Raw genomic sequence first — 22,514 nt, 5'->3', positions numbered from 1 at the left:
CCTTCCCTAAACTTGGAATCTGGAAACTGCAGTTTATAGCTCTGTGAAACTATAACCTTGGATAAAGCATTTGCCACTCTGATTCGTAGTTTTCTTACCCCCCAAAATAGCAAGTGTGGTCTGGATGTTTCCAAACCACCTCAAAAATTCTAAAATGAGATGGCATTTATGCTAATGAGTGAAATTAGCCTTAGTTTTCTTTCCCTGTGCCATCCTTGTCCAGTGCTTTTAATTGAGAAAACACTTTTCTAACCTTATAGTAAAAAAATTCAGAATCTTGCCTTTTCTCAGCTCTAAAAATGTTTATTAGAACTGGCTGTCCTAAAAGTGTGACAGAACTCACCAGTAAAACCATCTAGACATCTAAATTCACTTGTGAGTATAGAAACAAAGATCCTAAGTAAAATATTAGTTCCAGGAATTCCTTGTCATTTCTAGATTTCTAGGTCATTTCTAGGTCTCTCATTGTTATTTTCTCCTCTCTTTACTCCTCCCAGTCACAACAAACAGGTCCTCTGGACAGATTTTATTCTTAATGCAGACATTGTTTTCCTAACCTTTCCCTTAAGAAGAAAATCAACATTCAAAAAAGTGGACCTCTACTTATTTCATGGCTGCAGAATATGAAGTGAAAATATGAGGGTGAGTAAAGTAACTTAATTTCCTGGGTATACAGAATACTTTATTTTCTTGTACATAAAACTCTCCATTCACTAGCTTATTAGAACCTGAGTAGTTAAGCATTTACCTTTAACTTTGGCTTTTGTCCTGCTTTCAAAAAATAGGATTGCCTAGCTACTTTTATGTTTCCTGTGCATGAGATGATTGGAGAAAGACGGGGAAATGCAAAGAGAGAGGAAGCAGGGATGGGACTGTTAACTCATCCCATGCCCTCACTTGGGGAGTGGGGTAGTAAAAAGCTTGTGGATGCTATGGATAGACAGCACATTCACCAATTCCCAGCATCCCCAAGTCTTTCTGTGTGCTATTCATGGTTTAGACACGTTTCTGGATTAAGGAGTTATCTTACAGTTTCCTTTGCTTTCACATAAAACTTCCTTCAAAGCTGTGGCAAGAATCCTGGGGTAGACAAATCAGGTTTTATCCAGCAGTGGCATTGCTGTCTTTCTGAAAAGTCCTTCAAATGTAGTTAAAATACATGGAGTTAGTATCTCCTAATACATCTGAATATCACTTTATAGTTTGCAAAACACTTTTATATAATTAGTTCTTAGGATTATTTGTTTCTTGGAATCATTCTTTTTTCCTTCTGAAATTATGAGCAAAGACTTGGCTCCCACTTCTGAATCCCTCATTCTGCTAAGCAGAATTAAACATGTCTCTCCCTTTTCTGCTTTTAACTGTGCTTTCTTGACCTTTAGGACGAGGAGGTGCATCACTTAACATCTGGCTTCCAACCAGGGATTTATTCAGAAGCACCAGATGCAGGGTGTATCCTGCCACCGAGACATTCAGCCCAGCTTCAGCTCCTTCTGCACCCGTCTTAGCAATGATGGCACAATGGTCCCAGCTACTCTATTAATGAAGAACAGCGCACTAGGACACTTGGGGAGACATTGTTTCATTTTTTTTAATCAAGAGTAAAAAAATGGGATGAATCAGTATGCTATAATCCCTTCATATTCAGATAAATAAGATTCTTTTATAATTCTGTGGGTTGTGACATGATAGCCATCAAATAATAAGAACAAAATATAAATAAAATTATTAATAGGGCTGGCCGGTTAGCACAGTTAGGTAGAGCATGGTGCTGATAAAACCAGTGTCCAGGATTCGATCCCTGAACTGGCCAGCTGCAAAAAAAAAATAATAATATTTTCAAAAGACAGTATTCTAGGGAAGATCCCATTCAAACCAGGAACAAAAGTTATAAAATGCCAGTAATCAACTTAATAAGAAATATGAAAGAACTGTGTAAAGAACAGCATAAAGATTTCCTGAAGGCCTGAAAAGAAGAGCTGCTAAAGATGGACACTATATTTCTGGATATAAAGACTCAGTTATAAAGACATTCACCTTCTCAAATTGCTCTACAGGGTCCATACAACTCCAACCAGAGTTTTAAAGAGACTTTGTTTTGGAACTCTGACACATTCATCCTAAATTTTATCTGGAAGAGTAAATGAATATGAATTGCCAAGAACTCATTTAAAAAGGAATATAATTAGTGGGGTCTTGCCCAAACAAATATAAAAATATATTCTAAAACTAGAGTAATTACACAGTGTGGTACCGGTAACTGGTTCAAGGATAGAGGAAAGGGGCCGAGCCTGTGGCGCACTCGGGAGAGTGCGGCGCTGGGAGCTCAGCAACGCTCCCACCGCAGGTTTGGATCCTATATAGGAATGGCCGGTGCGCTCACTGGCTGAGTGCCGGTCACGAAAAAGACAAAAAAAAAAAAAAAAAAAGGATAGAGGAAAGGATCAATGGAACTGAAGAGGCCAGAAACAAATGATAGATGTGAATTTAACATGGGATAAAGTGGCACTTCGGAACAGAAGACAAAGAATGCATTATTTAATAAATTATTTTTAGGACCACTAACTATCCTTTTGAAAAAATGGATATCCCTCCCTCACACCAGAAAAGTAGATTTCAGAACATAAGGATCTATATTTTAAAAATACACAAAAGTTCTACAGAAAATATGCTGAAAAACACTCCACTGCTTACGATACAAGATGCACATCATTTTGCATTCCACAGAGCTATAGAGCAGTGGTTCGCAGCTCTCAGTTTCCCCACTGGAATCACCTGGAACACTTGAGAAAAATAGATTTCTGAGCCTCAACTCAAATGTACTGAATCACCTCCCCAGGTGGTTCTGAGGCCCCACCGTGTTTTGGAGGACTTAGGTCTGGGATACAGCTCCTAAGTGGGGAGGAGGCAGGAGGTCTCAGGTTACAAGACATCAGTCAGGCCGCCACAGCCTCACCAGGTGCTGAAGGCCCCAGGTGCTATTCACAAAGGTTCACCTTTTGTAAAGTCCCCTGGGAACCAGTTTCCTTTTACAAAAGTCAGATGTATTAAACAAATACACTTCTAACCAAAAAAACTAAAAAAACCACAGATTTCCTAAGTTATGTGGACTGCTGCAGCATGGCGAAAATATGTCCTGATCAGTTTGCATTTGGTGTTGTACCCAATTGTGACACAGCCATCAATTCCTAAATATCTACTAACAGTGGCTCTCAACCTTGGCTGCTTTTAGGAAACACCCAGGAAACTTTTAAAAGTAATACAGTTGTGTCTGAATCCTGCCTCCAGGAACTCTGATTTCAATTGATCTACAATGGACTACGAGGGTCGAAATTTTTTTAAAAGCACCACAGGTGAATCTAAGCTAGACTGAGACCAGTGGCTATAAGTCAGAAATAACCCTTGCTCTCTGGAATTCAACATCTTAATGAGACAAAATCTTTATAGTTCTAACAAAGGTAGACTATAATACATGACGTAAAAACATTTCAAACAAGGTGCCATGGCATATGGAGGAGGAAGGTGTCTGTCTGGGAGGGCTTGGGGATCCAGAGGACAGGGTTCTGTTGAGCCTAGATCTAGAAACTTAGATCTAAGACTTGGGCATGGTGGCAGGACACCCAGGCAGAGGGGGGGGGGAAAAAAAAAGGATAATTTGAAATCTTATTCGTGGTAATTATTAGTTAGCAATTATTTTCTTTTCCTCCCATAACTTCTCATATGAACATCTAAACCTTCTACATTAATTCTACTTGCAATTATTGTTTTCTAACAGATGATTTTGTCCTACAGAATATAAAACAGATATAATCGTGTGTTTTGCCTGCTTTTAGACAAGGCTGTGTTTCTTCCAGCCCATGGTTAAGGAAGAAAAGGTTGTATTTCCTCTATTCCTATAATGCACTGCAAACAATCTACCACATACAAAAGCATGAACTGAACTCACTCTATGCAATAAATTTCAATTCAAAAGCCTTCTTTAAACACTCAGCCTCTATTTACTATAGCCAAGAGTTGGAACCAACCTAAAAATCCATCATCAGATGACTGGATAAGGAAAATGTGGTATATTTACATATGGAATACTACTCAGCCATAAAAAAGAATGAAATTTTGCCATTTGCTGCAACATGGATGAACTTGGAGAAAATTTGCATTAAGTGAAATAAGCCAGACACAGAAAGAGAAATACCGCATGTCTTCATTCATAAGTGGGAGCTTAAAAAAAAATAAAATAAACAAATAGAAAGATAAAACAATCACAATAATATATTGAATTTTCAAAAGGAGAGAGCAGAATTGAGGTTACCAGAGGTGGGAAAGGGGGAAGGGGGTAAGGGAGAAATTGGTAAGGGGCCACGAAAAGCAATTACACAGTATAATGTTGAATCTACTAATCATCCTTGTTTGAGCATCACATATTGCACACAGGTATTGATATTCAATGCTGTACCCCACAGATACATACAACTAACTATGTTTCAATAAAAAAATAATAATAAAATAAAGGCTAAATAACATTCTCCTGTAAAAAAAAAAAAAAAAAAAAAAATACTACCCAGCCAGTTAGAGAGGAGAGTGATGAGAAATTTTGACAAGTATTTTTCAAATAGGCAAACTACCCTGCCCAGATTCAATGAAAGCATTAGTAACTCATTGCATTCTGTGATTTTTATTCTCTGTGCTGGCCATATAACCTTCTGCAAAACAAAAGCTGAAGCACTTTCCATGTGCCATTCATCCCTCCCCAAAGTAGTAGACAGCAAAGTTTGCGGCTGGGCAGGTAAAGCAGAGATGTATCTATTTTCCTGAAACACTTCTAACCTTACTTGATTGATTCCAATGTTCAAGTATTTCCTTAACAGACAACATACGACTCTTTCAAAGACAACCTCTTAAAAGATTGGAAAGAAATAGTGTTTTTTCCCTAATGTTTAGTGAGCCAGGACTTGAATAAGTTTGTTAGCAAAATGCTAGTGTAATAACTGTATTGGGAGAGTTGCCTCTAACTTTGCAGGGAGGCAGCAGAGTCAGAAAGAAGGGACATCCAGTGTGGAGCTTCAGCCGTGATACTTTCCACAGTCTCGATGACAGGATCCCAAGCATTTTATAATTTTCTTATTAATATTCAATGCATCACCACTAGAAAAGAGAATGTAAGCTATTTTTACTTCATTTTTCTAGAAAATGAAATTGAAGTACAGAGTTAAATAATTTGTTTCACTCAGTTCCAGGAAGCAATGGGGAGGAGGGTAACTTCTTCCTGGATCACCAGAACAGCTCCACTGCTGCAGCCTGCCGACTCACCTTCACGCCCTAGCTGGGGGACACACTGAGTCACAGTTCCATCAACTTTTGTTCCCTATGATTGTGGCTGTAGAAATTCAGAAATGTTCTAAGAAACGAGGAGAATGAAAAGGATATAGATAAAATTTAAAAGGACATCCATCATTCAGCATACAGTAACAGACACAAAGAGAAACCGGATGAGTAGGACCTGCCCTTGGGGACCATGTGCATTCCTAGGGATAAGAGGCCTGAAGATATAGCTCACAGGTCTTGGGAACCACCAGGTCTCAGGCAAGGAGGAGACTGACAGACAAGGACACTATTATGGCCAGCGTAGATGCCTGGGGGAATTCTAAAAGGAAAACCAGTTAGGAGGCCAAGGTAAAGCACACTCTCTTCAGCCCCAGGATTGGAGTGTTCTGGAGGTTGGGCTCTTGTCAATGCCTGTCTCTAATTTTTGCTATTAGTATTCCCCATTCTGGATCTCTTTCTTCCTTCTCTAGCCTGACAAAGCTGTTCTTGACCTCTTCAGGAGAAGATTTGATAGACCAGTTCAGAGGGATCAGTAATGATAGAAAGTTTGGCATCCACAGTAACCATGGAGGAGATACTCTGGCTTGAGAGCTCTCCCAACATGCTGTAGACAACTACTTACTCTGTGCATTGACTTAAGGCCAGCTTGACTACAGAATTGTCTAGGAGAAAAATTTCCCTTAGTCTTACTCCTAAGAATTGCCTTTAATTTTTGCTTGAGCAGGATAATTAGAGATGATAGTGGCATCCCTGAAAGCTTGGGATATTTGGCTGCATCCCTCTCCTTGGATGATAGCCTGGAGGGCAATCATCAGACTTCCTCTGGGGACATGCTCAGAGTCATGTTACCTCACTTAAACCAGTTTTAAGCACTATGCACAAGAGCTTTGCAATAACTTAAGGATCTTGTTAAAACGCAGATGCAGAATCAGTAGGTCTGCACAGAGGGTCTGGAGTTAGTTATACATTTCTACTAATATCCCAGGTGATACCCATGCTGCTAGTTGAGTACCTATGTGTCTAGGGACAAAACAGACAGCTCCTCTCCAAAGCAGACCTTAGATTCAGGTAACCCAGAATTCATAATCCCTTCTCTGTCACTTTTCAGATGGGTGACCTTGAGCAGGTGACCTAATTCTTCTATTCTTTCCTCATCTATAAACCACAGTAAATAATAATACCTACCTCAAAGGAGGTACAAATACTGGACAGTACAGAGTGGGTTCTCAGCAATGTTGGTTAAAGCAGATTCTCTTTTCAACGGCATGGAAAATAGTTAAATCCGCAGAAGCATACCCAGCCCCTCAAAGGCTCTAAGGTCTCCAGAGGGAATTACTGAGAATGCAAAGCACAGAACACTCTCAGAAACTGGAAGTCACTGAAAACTCTTCATCACCATGTAATCCTGTATAACCACAAACACTTCCCAAAACAGCATTATCCTGTATTTGTTTGAGTGACATACAACATTAAGATCTAATACATGATTTCCCAGCTATGAAATTCCCAAACTCCAGATTATGGGGAAAGGAAGCATTTCTAAAGAGGCCAGCTCACCTAGATTTAACCAGTATCAGTGGATTTAAACTTCTTTAACCTTCACATTTTCCTTTTCCAAAAGTCAGATTCCCCCCTGCATTAAGAACTGCTGTCCGAGTACATTATAAAGTTCTTTGATCTAAAACGTCCCGTTTACACAAGAATTATGAAAATTTGTTTACTATACGAATCAGAATAGTCTTATACTTGGAATTCTTTGTCATAGGTGAAGAAACAAACCTTCACCACATTTCTACATTTTGAAAAGCAAACCACAGCACTGTAAATGTGTAGTTTTTGCCTGGCTAAATATCACCATTCCCTTGTACACATTAATCTTTTAACCCCAAAACCTAAAGTATGTGAACATAAATGTCATCAGAAATATCAGGCTCCAAAATAATCTATAGTCTGTGTGCAGAGATAGAGGGTATATAATTTTTTTAAGAAAACTCTCTCCCTGGGCCGAGCCCGTGGCGCACTCGGTAGAGTGCTGCGCTGGGAGCGCGGCGACGCTCCCGCCGCGGGTTCGGATCCTATATAAGAATGACCAGTGCACTCACTGGCTGAGTGCCGGTCACGAAAAAACGACAAAAAAAAAAAAAAAAAAGAAAACTCTCTCCCTTTCTCTCACTTTCTCCATCACACACCCAGAAAAACCTGTTTACAGAAAGCCACACCTATCACTAAGGGCTGACCAACCTTTCAAAAAACATTAAGAGCAAACATTAAGAGCCACTCAAAACCAAAGGAAATGCCAAGACACTAGAAAAAAGTTCTCTCAATGCAAATGAAGCTACTAGAATTTGTGAGGAGTGGAAATAAATAAAACAATTAACAATTAGCATGTCTCCTTTGAGATTATCTGGCCCTCGAGGCAAGCAACACCAGATCCCACGTAGGCAGTGATCGGTTAGTCTTAGAGAAAAACAAAGGCAGTAAATACGCTTCTTTAAGTCAGAACAGATATATAAACTTTGTCAGGAAATTTTATGTTCTGAAGGGCCATATAGCTGAACAAGGAAAATCTTTTTATCCTATCTCTTAATCTGGCAGTGATCTTTCATATCAACAAAAACAGCCTAAGCACTCCTCCCCAGCAGTTAGAAAAGCCTAACTCAGGGGTAGAGGGGAAGGGAGAGAGTGGGGGGAAGGAGCGGAGTGCTCTTCAGGTCAGCGTGGTCTTGGAGGGCAGAACCAGCTAGAACAGGCTGCCATCTCCATGCCAGGTGGGTGCCTGATCTGCAATGGCTCCATCTGAGTTGGGAACTTTTGAGTGGAAAGGGCCCTGGTGAATTCTGTTTTCATTTCTGCTGGGTAAGAGCAGCACCACCCCTTGGGAGGACAAGTCAGGACTGGTTGTATGGCAATTGCTTAGCCTCTCCGTGCAAGAGGAGTTGGAAGAAAAGAAGAGAGAATCAGACGTAGAAGCCTTTCCAGCCCACCCAGCTTCCCTGTGCAGTCACTGCCTCCTGCAGGAGCTCACTGATTTCGCTAATTTCCTGCTCTATTAAAAGAAAATGCAAGAGGAAGCCCTAGTGGTTTTATCGGAGGGGCCTATTTTTATCTTTGAAAAACATTTCCAGTTTTCAATTAGTTGTCTACTTTACTCCACTGACTCATCCATCATTCATTCATTGGAGGCTGCGTTGCTGCAACCAAGTTGAATTGGAAGGTTTTTGGCCCTCTAGGCACTTTGGGTCTAGAATCTTTGGGGAAGAGCTTGGTTCAATTCAGCAAAGCTGCTGATTCCACAACATGCCAGTCATTGCGCTAGGTGATGGAAATACAAAAAGAGCCAAGAGCATGACCCAGTGTCCCCTTCAGGAGTTTACAGCCAAGTAGGGCAGAACAACAGACAAATGTTTAGTGAATTAATGTCACTCAAAAACCTCTGATTGGCAGGAGGACTCAAACCTACCCTGCCTTTCTCACCTCCTCCATTCCTTGTCTACAAGCCACTGAACATTCCTCACTCCATTGTTTTAGCTGGTGATCATACGTGTCTTTCCAGATCACGCGGGTTCCCTGGACTAACCCTCTTCTCTCCTGCCACTCACATAGGAGGCCATTTCTTTTATACTCTATAGAGCTTGGGATACTCACCCCTCCACCTGGAGATGAGCGTAGAAAACATACTGCAAAAAGCTCAAAAAGTGCAAATCTACCAATTTTGCTACATTTTTTTGTGTGGCTGGACCAGTACAGGGATCTGAACCAATTTCGTTACTCGATGAGTTCCACTACAAAGATTTCACGAGGACAGTGACATTAACAGTCTTTGGGTTACGTGTGTGAATTTTAAACATCTGAATTCATCCTGTCCTCCAAAATCACATGCAATAAACTACTGCAAAATCCCATTTCAATTCTTTCAATTTCTTCTTCCATCTATTATCTTTGCCTATTTCTTAAACATCTACACTTGTGAAAAATCAGTGGCAACCTATAGAATAGATTCCTTTTTCTGGGAGAACTATCTTTCTTTGCAGATTCCTACAGTTTTGGGGGTGGGGGAGGTGTGTGCTCTGATTTCAATATTACAGCTGCTTGATGAGTGAAGGAAGGCACCACGTGAATAGAGACTGCTTTCTACTGCCTTCTGTGGATGAGCGACTCGGCTTTCAGGTGCCCTTTTAAGTATCTATCTGTCTTCTCTTCCCTGTCCTCACCAACCCATCTTCCCAAAGGGCAAGCCGAACGAAGGGAGGTGTGACACCTACATATCAGACTACTTCATTCCAGCTAAAATCAAAGGCTCTGGTGACATTTGGATCACACGGTACTTTCAACCAATCCACTCCTGTTTTCTTTCCATCACCTGAGTAACCAAGAGCAGGGTTCACTGGAGTGGATTTTGCGAGTGCTCCAGTGTGTTGGCAGTTCTGCATTCTGCTTTTGTCTCTCAGATAAAGACCTAGAGTGCAATTTTAAAGAATGTATATTCACCAGGCAGAAGGAACTACAGCATTTTTTCCCCATTAAGTTGTAAAATAGTATTGTATCCCTAGAATGGCAAGCCACAAAACAGACAGAGGGGTGAGGAGAGGTTGGGAAACAAAGCTACCTGAAATGTAACTGATCAGAGAGGAAAGATAAAATGTGCATAAACAATCATAAAATCTTTGTAGATAAAGTGCCATGAGATTTTGAAGGAGATAACTTTCAACTATGAAACTCCAAGAAGGTGGAATTAGGGTTGGACTAAAAACCAACCCAAAACTAAACTGTTGGGATGGGGACAGGGAGGGAATTGATTCCAGTCAGACACAAGCTGCAGGAGAATATCCAAGCCTGTAAGCGGAGCAGCAAGTGGTTGAATTTGGTCAGAAGGTCTAGGTGAGAGACAAAGTAAGAGCTTCATTGAAGCCACACTGCAGAGGTGGAGCCCTAGGACTTGGCAAGGGTTAGAATCTTGCAATTCACTACATTTTATATTGGAGTACATAAAATACATCTTTGCCAATAACACTTATACAGAACTACTGAAAAAAACTGAAGACTCTGATTCATTGCCCCAAACAAAGAGGACAGTGCCTCGTTGTCTCTGTAGAGCAGACAATGCTTGACACACTGTCCTGGAGGGGCGCTAGGCAGGGCCGCATGGAGGAGGGTAAAGAGGGCCTGATATGGGAGAAGAGAGCTCCCCTTCTTTTGGTGGCCCTAATTATGTTTCCTCACCTCTGAGCAGGTGCAAACTATGTTTCCTGCCTTCTAAGGCCCTCCTTCTCCCTCCTGGGTCCAGAAGGAAACTTCCAGTGGAAGATGGACAAGAGGCCTTGTGGGAAACAAAGGCACACTAGACGGAGGATTTGGTTGGGGTATGGGAAAGGGCAAGAAAAAGGGCTGGAAGGAAGAAGCTATCCCAGTTTTTCTACACCCCACGTCCTAGTCCTAGATCATGGCAACGAGGCACAGAAATCTGCTCCAGAGTCCAGTCATTGGAGCCCAGCAATTGCCTTCCTATGTGCTCTCAATTAGTAAATACTAATCCTCACCAGGAAAAAGATGGGCTTTCAATTACTTTACATAAAGTCAAAACTTTATGCCGCTGATTTATATTTGAAGTCTGTACTGGACATATTTCACTTTGTGATCACAGAAAAACATGAAAACCTGAACACATGAAACCAATGCTGTGACACTGTTTTTATGTTTTACTATTTTGTTATTCTAAAAAATCAAGTTAGTTGTCAGCACATAATATCTACCACTGCCTCACATTAACTTGTCTTATTATTTTAGTGTCTCTGAGAATCTTACAAAAAATTATTTTAATTTACTTCTTTCAACCTCCCTTCTCTCTAATAATAATGCTTTATGATGTCTGACTTTCAAACATCCAGTAAAAACAGCTTTAGGACCAGGATACCTGGACTGTGGGTCAAGAGACTAGTGCCAATTCTAGTCTCTGCCAATTCTAGAGCCAACTCTGCTATTAATTTGCCAGGTGACCTGGAGACCCAGGCCAGGCCACTTAAATTCTCTGGACCTTAGACGGTCATTTGGGGAGGCCATGGACCACTTTAGGGATTTATGAGTCTGTGTCCCAGGAAAAAATGCACAGATGAACAAAGACAGAAACAATTTCATAGACACCCCCTCCAAGTGGTTTCTGGGATAGTTCTCAACTTGAAATTGTATATTTAAAGGTATCTGATCATTGAAAGAAACAAGTATTATTTTTACAGCCATTACCATGATATAGGTACATGTAAGGAGGTATGAAGAGACTAGTAACCACAAACTCACCTACCAATTGTACCCAACGGTAGTACCCGAGTAGAACAAGGACTGTAGGGTCAGGGAGCCACCCCTGTCCTGCACACCAAGACTAGAGATGACAGGACACCACTGCCAGACCCTACTGTGCATGAGACTCAGCCAAGCTTGAGGAAGTCCCCTCAGTGACTGGAGATGTCTACATTATTCTGTAAAACAAAATCCCTTCTGTTAAAGGTCAAAGTGAAGCTACTTGTTTTGGTTCTCTGAGACATATGCCTTCTTCCAGTCCAAAGAGAAGTTAGTGCCAAGTTTTGCTGTATTTAAAAATGAATGTAATGTGGAGATATTTACGGATGAAATGCTATGCTATACTATCTAGGATTCACCTCAAAATAAACCAGAGGAAGGTGAGAATAGAGAAAACAAGACTGGCCACGAGTTGTCAATCGTTGGCATGGAGGGACTACTTTTCTCTCCACTTGTGTAGTTTTACATTTTCCATCGAGAGAAAGAGAACGTCAAAGTGAAAGATCTGTAGGTTAATGGAGTTTTTGAGCCCTGTGCACAAAGCTAAATTAATCCTACTCAATTTACATCTTGTTGAGGAGCCCACAGATAGCACAATCTGTGGCTCACAGAATACGGAATTGACACAGAGTTATTTTGGGAACCATATAACAGTCCAAAAGACATGACTTTCAACCAAGGAAAAAAAGCTTTTTTGTGTGAGTGAGGAAATGTCTTTCTCCACATGGACAGCACAGAGATGGCTGAAAAGGCAGCATTAGGCAGCGAGGAGTACTGTCCCCACCTTGGCAGGCCAGATTCCACCCTTCTGTCCAACAGGCCACTAGTCCAGTCTGACTGGCATGATTCATTGCTCTGTAAGTTTGGACATAAGTTGAATGTTTGTTATTTTCACAAAGCTCCATTTAACAGATAGAAAATGATTTTTCTTCTTCTTAGCTTCTGCTTTTACCTTTTTTCCAACTAAAATAGCAATTTTAGAATCAGACTGAGTCTCCATCAATACAATAGAACTGTAGCCCTGATTCCTCATGCTGGGGAAACAACACTGGACATATCAGGAGCAACACTGGCTTCTCTGTCATAAGCGAGGATTCAGAGGATCAGCTGGGAAACTGGAACTACCAATGAATCTATTCCTGCCTCTATGTACTCACCCAATGAAGGAAAGTCAACAGAGAAAAGGTTGAGATTGGAGAACTCTATCTGAGCCCTCAGGTGACTCCACATTGACTCTGGGCTTGGCCATGTGATTTCTGTGGGCCAATGTGGATGATAGCAAGCCTGATGCAAGTAGAGGTTTAAAAAAATGCATGTGTATTTGCAGCTTGCACTCTCTTGCTGTTCTTGGGAATCCTGTGGTGTGACCACTACTATGTAAACAAGCCAGGACTAGCCTGTTGTGACAAGAGATACACGGCCAAGTCATCTCCGTTGCCCCAGCTGAAATCGGGCCAAATACCAGACATGTGAGTGAGGCCATTCTAGATCATCCGGCCTCAGCCAAGCCACCAGCTCACCACCAGGGATCAGATGAGCGAGCCCAGACCAGAACCGCCCAGTTGATGCACAAAATCATGAGAAATAATAAATGTTTATTACTTAAGCCACCAAGTTTGGAATGATTTGTTCCACTAAAAGCTGATGGACACAGTCTTAGGTGATTAACAGATGCTGAGATTAAACATCCTGGGACATATCCCCTTATGGGTCTTTACGCAACAGTCAATGGGACTTAATATTGATTTGATTGTATGTCAACTGTCATTAAAATAACTTGACATAGATCCAAAATTGACCATATTCCCTAATATTCACATTAAGGCAATGCTTATTACAACTCTTAAAATGATATTGTATGGGCTTCAGTGGTTTATGAATCTCCTAAGATTAAATGAAGAATTTTGTGTGTTTATATGCATTTTTTCTTCTTAATTGGAAAAAGATGTTAAAAGTACAGAGAATAACAAAGAAATATCTATGTATAGACTGCCTAGAATTAATGACACTATTTTTTCATATTTGTTTTGGATTTCTTTTTTGTATATAAAGCAAATAAAACATTACTGATAGCATTGAAATTAGTCCACTGACCCAGTTGTCTCCCTTTCCTCCTTTCCCCTTCAGTATTTTGAATATGGATCTTTCTCATCCATCGATTTATATCTTAAAAATAATACAAACATATACAAACGTATGTACACACATTTATAAGTGCATAGATCCCAAAACAATATATAGTCTTGTTTTGTGTTTTTGAAATTTTTCTTAAGTGGTTTCATATCTTTCTACAATTAGCTTCTTCACCAAAACTACCTTTGTAAGATCTATGCATACTGATCTCACAAAGCCATATGAATTTATGTGTTTCTCTACCAATGACATTTAGATTGTTCTTGATTTTTTGTTTTTATGCTTTATTTTCTGTTTGTTTTTTGCTATTACAAACACCATCTGGGAACAGGCCAATAGCTTCTAACATGTTATCAGACGGCCTGAGGACCCTCTTCCCCCAAATATTAGGAATCTCTGTTAGACAATGTAGTGGAGGAAAGGGGAATCACCACCATTTTACAGACATATTTCCGTATTAGAGCAGTGCCAAGCATTGGAGGAAGCCACCTTTATTTACACTCTTAAAATATCTTAATTGATGCTGCTATATTCAAATCCAAAATGTCCTTTAACAAAGGTCTGAATCTACTGGGACACTAAATCCGCCCCCTCCCCTTTTTTTCATTGAAAATTCCTTAGATTCAGACAATGATACTGTCAAACATTCTGTTACCAAGTAATGTTATCCTAAATTGCTATCAATATCAATGTTGGTCACATCAAAGAAATTACTACGAGATTAACAATATATCCTAATTTTTTTGTTGTTGTTTTCTGTCATGTATATAAAAATTAAATGGCTAAATTTCTTGTGGTTATCTCATTTCCTTTATTTTCTATTTTTTAACCTAATTGAGATCTGACAGTTTTCTAGTACTACTTTTACTTCTATACTTGATCCCAGTGTGACATCACCTAGTCCTAAAAAAAGGAAATTAAAATTCAGACCCTTACTACTCATAATAGACAATATTCTTAAGTGTAATTATCCTACCCTGGAATTGAGTAAAATCAACCAAAAAAAGGTATATTTTTTAACAGTCTTACTTTCCCTCAAGAGTATGTGAAATTATAAAATGTTACACAAATACTTAGTCTCAGAATTGTCAAATTTAGAAATAATTTATTCAATTGCTTTTAAAAAAGCATGGTGTTAGGAGATCTGTCTGGTTACATACAAATTGTGTGGCCCTGAATATTTCCCTTTCCTTCGCCACACTTTTTCTTACCTGTAAAATTGCAACAAAAATCATCGTTGGTGCTAGGATGAAATGAAATCACATATATGGAAGCCCTTTGTTATTTCTCCACTCACCGGTGAGCTGTTCTTAAGTGGAGGCAGTGCCTAATTCATCTTTGATTTCCTGGCAGTTGGCAGTGTATTTGGTGAGGATTCCCACATACCAATGCATGTATGCTCATCTCCTTTGCATGGCTGTCTACTCCACTTTGGGGTTCAAAGTCCTCCACCTAAAACCACTCTGGTTCTCCAGGAGGCCCAATCATGTTTGCCAAGTTGGACCCAGAGGCCCAAGCACCCACTGGCATCACACATTTGCATGCCAATGCCAGAATCCAAAGGGAACACCAATGTTACACACCTTCAGGCCAGGACCTGGGAGTGTGGAGTATGCATCCCAAGCCCACTCATCCTGCTCTAACTCTACACCAGAGAGGGGGCTCCATGTGTTAGGAGCCACAGCAGTCTGAGCAGCCCATTACTGACCAGTAGTTTTAGTGTGTGCAAGGAGGAACTCTCCCCAATACATACTTCTGGAGGAGATCTCCATACAGTTATGACTCAAGTTGGGTAATCAGCTACATGGGATTATTATAACACCACCAAAATATGATAAACATGCTACCAAAGAGAAGCATTTATAAAAGAAGTAGAAAAATACAGAGCATAGACTGCATATTTGCCCCATAATTACAATTACACAGAAACAATGGGTGTTTGGATAGATTGGAAAGAAACCCAAAGACATAAAAATAATTACCACAATAGGGTGTAGTGGTATTATGGGTAATTTTTTCTAAATTTATTTCTTATACTCTCTTAAAGTTGATACAGTAATGAGTCAAAAACAAATAACAACTTTCTGTCTCCAAGCAGGCTTCCTTGAAGAGTCCCAGAAAGAAACTACCTCCTCATGTCTAGACTCTTAAGGAAATAGACTCTAATCCATCACACTTTGATGGGAAGGTCCTTATTAGACTGGGTTCTGAACACTTGGATTCTGGCACCACGTCAGCCAAAAACTAGCTACGAAACTGAAGTCACTTAACCACTCTAGAACTCTATGTAAAATCAAGCAAAAGGATTTAGGATAGAATTCTTAAACTCTTTTCTGAGCTTTCTACAATGTAGCATATGATTATAAAGTGCTATGAATGAATTTTTAACAAACTCATCAGAACTCAAACACCCAAGAGAGTGTGGCCCTCTTCAGGGCACTTCTTATACTTAATTTCTGGAAAGAGGGACCTACTCTTTAGTCTCCATGGCTTGCTCTACACGATACTGCATATCTTCAGTAGGGCTAACATTTTCCCCTTTAAAGCAGGATGTAACTGCTGGCAATAGCTGAGAGGGACCTGGTGCAAAGTCTGGTGAGTAAGATGGGTGATCAGTCTGGGCACTAACAGCTTAGGTAATAAACAAAATTTAAAAAAAAAAAAAGATTTGCTTATGTAGCACATAAGCAATCATTCAAAAGCTCTTTGAACAACAGCAATGATGTTGTTCCCACGGGGGCAACTCAGAAGGGAGGGCCGGCTTCACTCACATGTACAGTGTACGTCCTATGGCATGTTAAAGCCAATGTCATTATTTCAGGGCTGGCTCTTATAGTTGTACTTCTCTCAAGTGTGGCTGTCATTGAGATATGTAAAAAAAAAATACTTTGCTAGGATGCCCCCAAACCTCTCATCTCTGCCAAAATAAATTCTGAAGTTGAAATTCAAAACACAATTTGTTTACCATGAGTACAGAATGTGCTTATAAGGCTGAGATGTTTATTTTTAATACCTTTGGCATTTAATCTTTAACCCCTTATTTGCTCTGTAAATATCAAGTCCCAGCAAGGTAAAAAAAATAAAATAAAAATAAAGATATTAAAAACTCACTTTGATCACATATTGGTAAAAACACAAGTTGCTGCATATTTGTAAAAAAAAACCCAGAAAACAAGCAGATGATTCAAACTTGGAAAATCACGACTGTACCTAATTCCTATATATCCCACTATGAAGCTCATAATGCCTTGCACTTGTATAGAGGTTTTAAAATATTTCTGCCTTTTGAAGGTAATGAAAAGAGCTTTCACAAGTTCTTACCAAGTAATGAGACACAGTCCTCATCTCATCAGGAAATGCAAAGTACGACATGTTTTTTTCTTTTATTTAATCTCATATGAGCTCATGACATGCTAACCCTAGGCACAGGAGCAAAAAGTCAGAGTCCAAGTCATCAACATGCTCCCTGCAGCTCATTATCTAGCCCCGGAGATAATTCCTAAAAGAGAACTTGAACTCATGAGATTCAACTGGGAAAAGAGTAACAAAAGAAGTCCATCAGCACCATATTGGGGTCCAGGGTATTTGAGGAGGAACTTGAAGGATAAGAAAGAGAAGTTTAATCCACAGCCTCACCAATCCATGGAACCATCTACACTGGTGTTTGGATAGCTCCAAATAGTAGCAGCTGGATACAAATTTTCCCTGTTTTAGTAGCTTAGAGATTCCCTCAGCTGAAAACATCAGGCAACTCCCTCTCTTTAGGGAGAACCCAGTGGGAAGGTGTGAGTGGATCAATAAAAATCTAATGTCATGACGGGATGTGGCTGAAGTTCAGCTATCCCTGCTGGTGAGTGAACATGAGGAAGCACTATGGTTCACAGAGGACACCACACTGAGACTCACAACAGAGTGGCTGCAAACAGCTGACCTGCGGATGCATTTGTTTGGCTCCCCAGCTATGACCAGAACACAAAAATTGGCTGATATGGCATAAAAATCAGGATTTCCAGCTTCTCTTGAAAAACAAGACAATTTGGTAATATGACCGATGTAACCATCCGGTAGGGTCGAGTAGTGGTGCTTCTTTAAGTGGGGCTTGCTTTACACAGGTGATACCTACTCTCCAGAGGATGGCCTCCCCCCCATCAAATGGTATCCTGGCCTCCACAGACCTTGGAGTTTGCAACCACTGGTAAAACTGTAGCCCCCAGCAAAAGAGTAGAGGAGGTGGCTTTCAGCTCCAGCAACCGTCTGCTTCCTACACCTCTCCATCTGCTGTCCCACTGGGCTGGCCAAATATTCCCCACTAGGATGGCCCACCCACACTTGCCGCTAGATAATGTCCTGGACTGTAGATTGTTCCATAACCTCTCTGCCTCCAACACAACTTTTCAGGGCTTTACCCCATTCCTTTCTATTTTTGTTTTGCTGTTCCCGTATTCTGCTATTTTGGACAGGAGACTACTATCAATCTGATAAACTAATCAGTGGAAATGAACTAGATTACCTTCCCGGGACACATATTTGAAATGGATTTAAGACTTTCTAAACACATGCCATGACTTCACCCAAAAGAACTAACCTAGGGCCGAGCCCGTGGCGCACTAGAGAGTGTGGCGCTGGGAGCGCGGCGACGCTCCCACCGCAGGTTCGGATCCTATATAGGAATGGCCGGTGTGCTTACTGGCTGAGCGCGGTCCAGCCGGTCACAAAAAAGACAAAAAAAAAAAAAAAGAACTGACCTAACTTGTAGTCAACTATTCATCAGATTTTTAAGTTCTTAAGTATAGTCCTGTGTATTTTTATGTGTAATATCTACAATATACTCACAAGTAACACGCAAGTAAGGAAAGGAGAACATACCTTGAACATTTTCAGAGGTGATGGCCAATTTGGATCTACTCATACCTTTCTGTATATTTAATTTACAGGAACTCTATGTATCACAATTTCTAGGTGCAAAGTATGTAGCACAGCTACAGACATGGATTTCAGCCCATCAGATGGTCCAAACTGGGCACAGCCCAAAAGCGGAACTTCCTTTGCAGATGACAATAAAGCCAGATTCTACAAAGGAAACCTTAGATATGAATTACTGTTAATTATAGTCAGTGGAGATTTTTGTGCCCTCCTAAACAGTGTACACTAAATTATGAAGATGTGCAGAGATTTTTTTCCCCTTCTTCAAGTCTCCTAAGGAAAAAGCTACAAATAACTATTGCCTGGTAGTATTCTTGATTTTCCCAAGATGGACAAGTGACCCACCATGAGTTTTCAGAAGGAAGATAAGAGACGAGTCACAACCGAATGAGTCTTGGTAGGTCCTTGGGTACAGGTGGAGAGCCTTCCTAACATGCTACCAAACTTCCTAAAAGACCGCACCCACACACACACAAGTCCACAGTACAGGTGATCTCCCTACAGTCCAGCCAAGGGCCTACTGATGAATTATATTCTCCATGCTAATTCTCGGTCACACCCACTAAAGAAATGTCCCTTCCCTTCTTGTTCTAAGCAACTGAGGGATACAATTGGGCAGGCCCAGACAGACGTGGAACACAAAATGAGCCTCATTTGGCTCGACAGAGTCTTACATAACCATTAAGTAGCACAACCGCGGTTTCTGATTATTTTAGATGTTGATGCTCTGCTCTAAGGCAACTTCACATATCTAATAAACAGACTTAATTTTTCACGCCAGGCAAGAAATGATTCATTTAATTTTGGCCAAATTACTGTGAATCCGGTAGACCTCTCAATGGCACATCTCCTATTTCAGAACAGCCAGCTGTTTCAACTTTTCCGCCAGTGAGTTGTGGCCCAGCAATTATGTCTGATGCACAGATAGTCTCCTGGCGGCCCACAACATGCCCATCTATGCTGATGGCAGGGAGCCCATCAACAGGTAAGACATGCCTGTCCTCCAATAGACCAACTCTGGAAACTACTCTCTTCCTTAGACAGTGCCTGCTCCACAACCCTGTGACCAACCATCTTCTTCAACAGGAACGGGCCCCCATTGAACTTGGACTTTCCCAGGTCTCCAATAATGGCAACCCAGACTCCTTTTTAGTCTTCCTAGCACGACAAATGAGTTTAACCGAGGGAAAGTTAATTTTAATTCAGTAATGTTCTTTAAGTTCTTGCCATAAACACACTGATTTTTTTTTTTTTTCTTTTTGGAAATATTGAAACATAGAAAATAATTACAGCAATTCTAAAGTACTTAGGACTATCATGTTGCTTAAGTTCAAGTGGCCAGATGCCCAACTAGGTAGCTTCACCCAAACCCATGCTCAACGTAAACAGTTCTGTGTCGGGGTTGGGTTCTCAAATGTGGGTAGACTGACTTCTTAAACCTTAAAACTGGAACAGGAAATTCATTTATGGATAAAGTATTTTCTTAGATAGTGGCAAAGATGACATAATCTTGGATCATGTAAAAAGAAAAAGCTTTGGTTGAGGATGGCTTTCAAAGGTTCTGTTTGTTTGTCTGTAATCACTCTTTTCAGTAAACAGCACTGGGTCGAGGGCGGCTTCTGCTCTTTGCATGTAGGTTCCCACGGGCCTTTGCTACATGCCCTTCTGGCTGGTCATGCGGGATACAGATTTTTGAATTAGTGCTGTGCTGGTTATCATTTAGACTTAGCTTCACTTTCACAGTCATAAAAAAAACCCAACAAACCAGAAGACTAGTTCATCCAGGACTATTTGAAAAGAGCCAAGTGTGGAAACTATGAAGCCTTGCAGTAGAACTTTTCGTTTTTTCTTTTTCTGATGGACTGCCAATCTTCTCAAAATAGAGTTCTTGCTTTTTGTGCCTCGGAAAGAAAAGTACACCGCACCAAAGCCCAAGGGATGCGGCTAAGGTTATGCGGCGGGAGGAGTGTATCTGGGCTGGGGAGTAGGGGTAGCGAAATAGTCACAAGCGACGCAGAGAAAGAGGCAGCCACTTCCACATGTTCCCCAAGGGCCAAAGGAAAAAGAACAAGAAAAACTTGAAACTCCTGAGGACGTCTTCCTCGCTGTACACCCGCGAAGTCCCAGTCACCTCGCACTTGGGACGGGGTGGGGCCCTCCACAGGAGGTGTTTACTCGGCCTCTCCTGCGCAAAGACCTCCCTTGGCCGGCGCCCCCACCCCCCACCCCCAGGTCCAGGCCGGCTGGCTCCAGACCGCGCGGGTCACTTTCGCTCTCAGCAGCCCGCCCCCCCTCCAGGTGCTCGCCCTACCTGGCGCCCCCGCCTGCCTTTGTGCGGCCAGCGTGCCGGTGCCAGGCGCGACAGCTGCTGGCGCTGCCCGGCCGCCGAACCGCGGCGGGGAGGGGAGGGAGGCAGCCCGCGAGGGTGCCCGCCGCCAGGGAGGGGACGCAGGGGAGGGAAGGGGGCGCGGCGAGCTGGCCAACTTCGCCCGGGCCGGCTGGGACCCGAGGGTACAGGCGGCTGCTCCCCGCTTCCCAGCAGGAGGAAAGGAATCCCTCCGATGGCCGTGCCCCTGAAAACAGATGTGCCCACACGCTGGCTTCCGACAGCTGGCAGCCATAGCAACCCGGCCACAAAAAGTTTCGCGACGCAGAAAGCGACTTGGAAGAAAGTTTTCCTTGGCCCCTCGCTCCCTCTCCTCCAGCCCGGGATCACGGGAAGCAGCAGGAAATCACGACGTGCCGGCTCCCGCGTCCACCTTCTCCACCCCTGGCCTGGGCAGTGCGCCCAAGGTGGGTGCCCCGCGCCCGGGCTTCCTGCCCCATCCCAGGGTCAGGCGTCCTGGGACGCGGCGCGCCGAACTCACCATGGTGACTCGCGCCGCAGTCGCGCCTCCGCCCGGGCCGGCTGCCGGGGAGCTGGGGCTGGAACGCAGTCTCCTGGGCGAACTTCAAAAGTTGGTTCCCCTCGCCAGAAACCGGCTCTCGACACCCAAGCACTCACAGGAGCCAATGGGAACCCAGGGGGGACTCCATCCAGGCGGGATCGGCGGCGCTAGGTGAGGGCGAGACGGGGGCGACTTAGCAGGCGGGGCGCATGCTGCGGAGGGCTGGGGTCCACTCGGACCCGGAGCTCGCCGCCCGCCCCGGTGAGTCCGATGCGCTCGGCGGGTCCGCCTGGATCCCCTGCCTCGCTCCTCTTTCTTCGGCCACTTAATCCGAACTCCTCTGGCTGAGCCTCGGCTCGGGCCGGGCAATCTGTCCATAAATGGAGAATTCAGCTCTGGCCTAACCAATCAGGGTTGGTTTTCGCAGCGCCACTCCTCAGGGAAACCTTAGTAGCCAACAAGCTTGGAGCTGCCGGAGTTTCCAGAGACCTCTGGATCCTGTAGTCCTGCTCTCCCGCCAGCCTCCAAAGGACGCTGCGGAGCCGGCTCGCTCCTGGGAGCAAGACCTGGACTGTTAGCGAGAAAACCCTCGGTGAAAGAGAAGTAAACCCCTCACTGTTTTTTGTCTTTTAACGCGAAGCTTAGAGTAGGTTTAGCTTCCAAGCTGAAATGGCATGATTTTCCCAGAACCTTTTTTTTCTTAAGGAGGAAATATTTTATCTGCATAAAAGATCAGAGTGGTGGCAGCAACCCAAAGGAAATCCTTTTTCTTTCCTACTCCTGGATTGTGAGGAAAGTCAAAAATATCGTTTCCCCCACCCCTCCTTTTACCTGAATTTCCTTGGAAAACAAAGGAAGGCTTTTCTTTTTTTCTTTTTTCCCCTTTGGACGTTTGATGGGGAAGTTGCACGTGCAGAGAGCAGAGGGAAAGGGGAGAGATGGTGAGAAGAAAGCCCC

At 42.3% G+C, this 22,514-nt stretch overlaps 1 protein-coding gene across 1 annotated transcript in view; it reads right to left on the bottom strand.

The window, feature by feature from the left end:
* The window catches only part of MYO1E (myosin IE), a 178,769-nt gene extending 156,882 nt beyond the window's left edge, over positions 1-21,887 (bottom strand). Inside the window, exon 1 of the mRNA XM_063089160.1 lies at positions 21,537-21,887. Coding sequence (XP_062945230.1) covers positions 21,537-21,539 — 3 coding nt within the window. The 5' untranslated portion in view covers positions 21,540-21,887. The remainder of the gene's footprint in view (positions 1-21,536) is intronic.
* Positions 21,888-22,514: the final 627 nt, after the last annotated feature.

The sequence above is a fragment of the Cynocephalus volans genome, chromosome 3 (genome assembly GCF_027409185.1).
Source record: "Cynocephalus volans isolate mCynVol1 chromosome 3, mCynVol1.pri, whole genome shotgun sequence".
In the NCBI taxonomy this organism is placed as follows: domain Eukaryota; kingdom Metazoa; phylum Chordata; class Mammalia; order Dermoptera; family Cynocephalidae; genus Cynocephalus; species Cynocephalus volans.
Note: the sequence above shows the minus strand (reverse complement) of the source record. Positions and strands in the feature narration are given on the sequence as shown.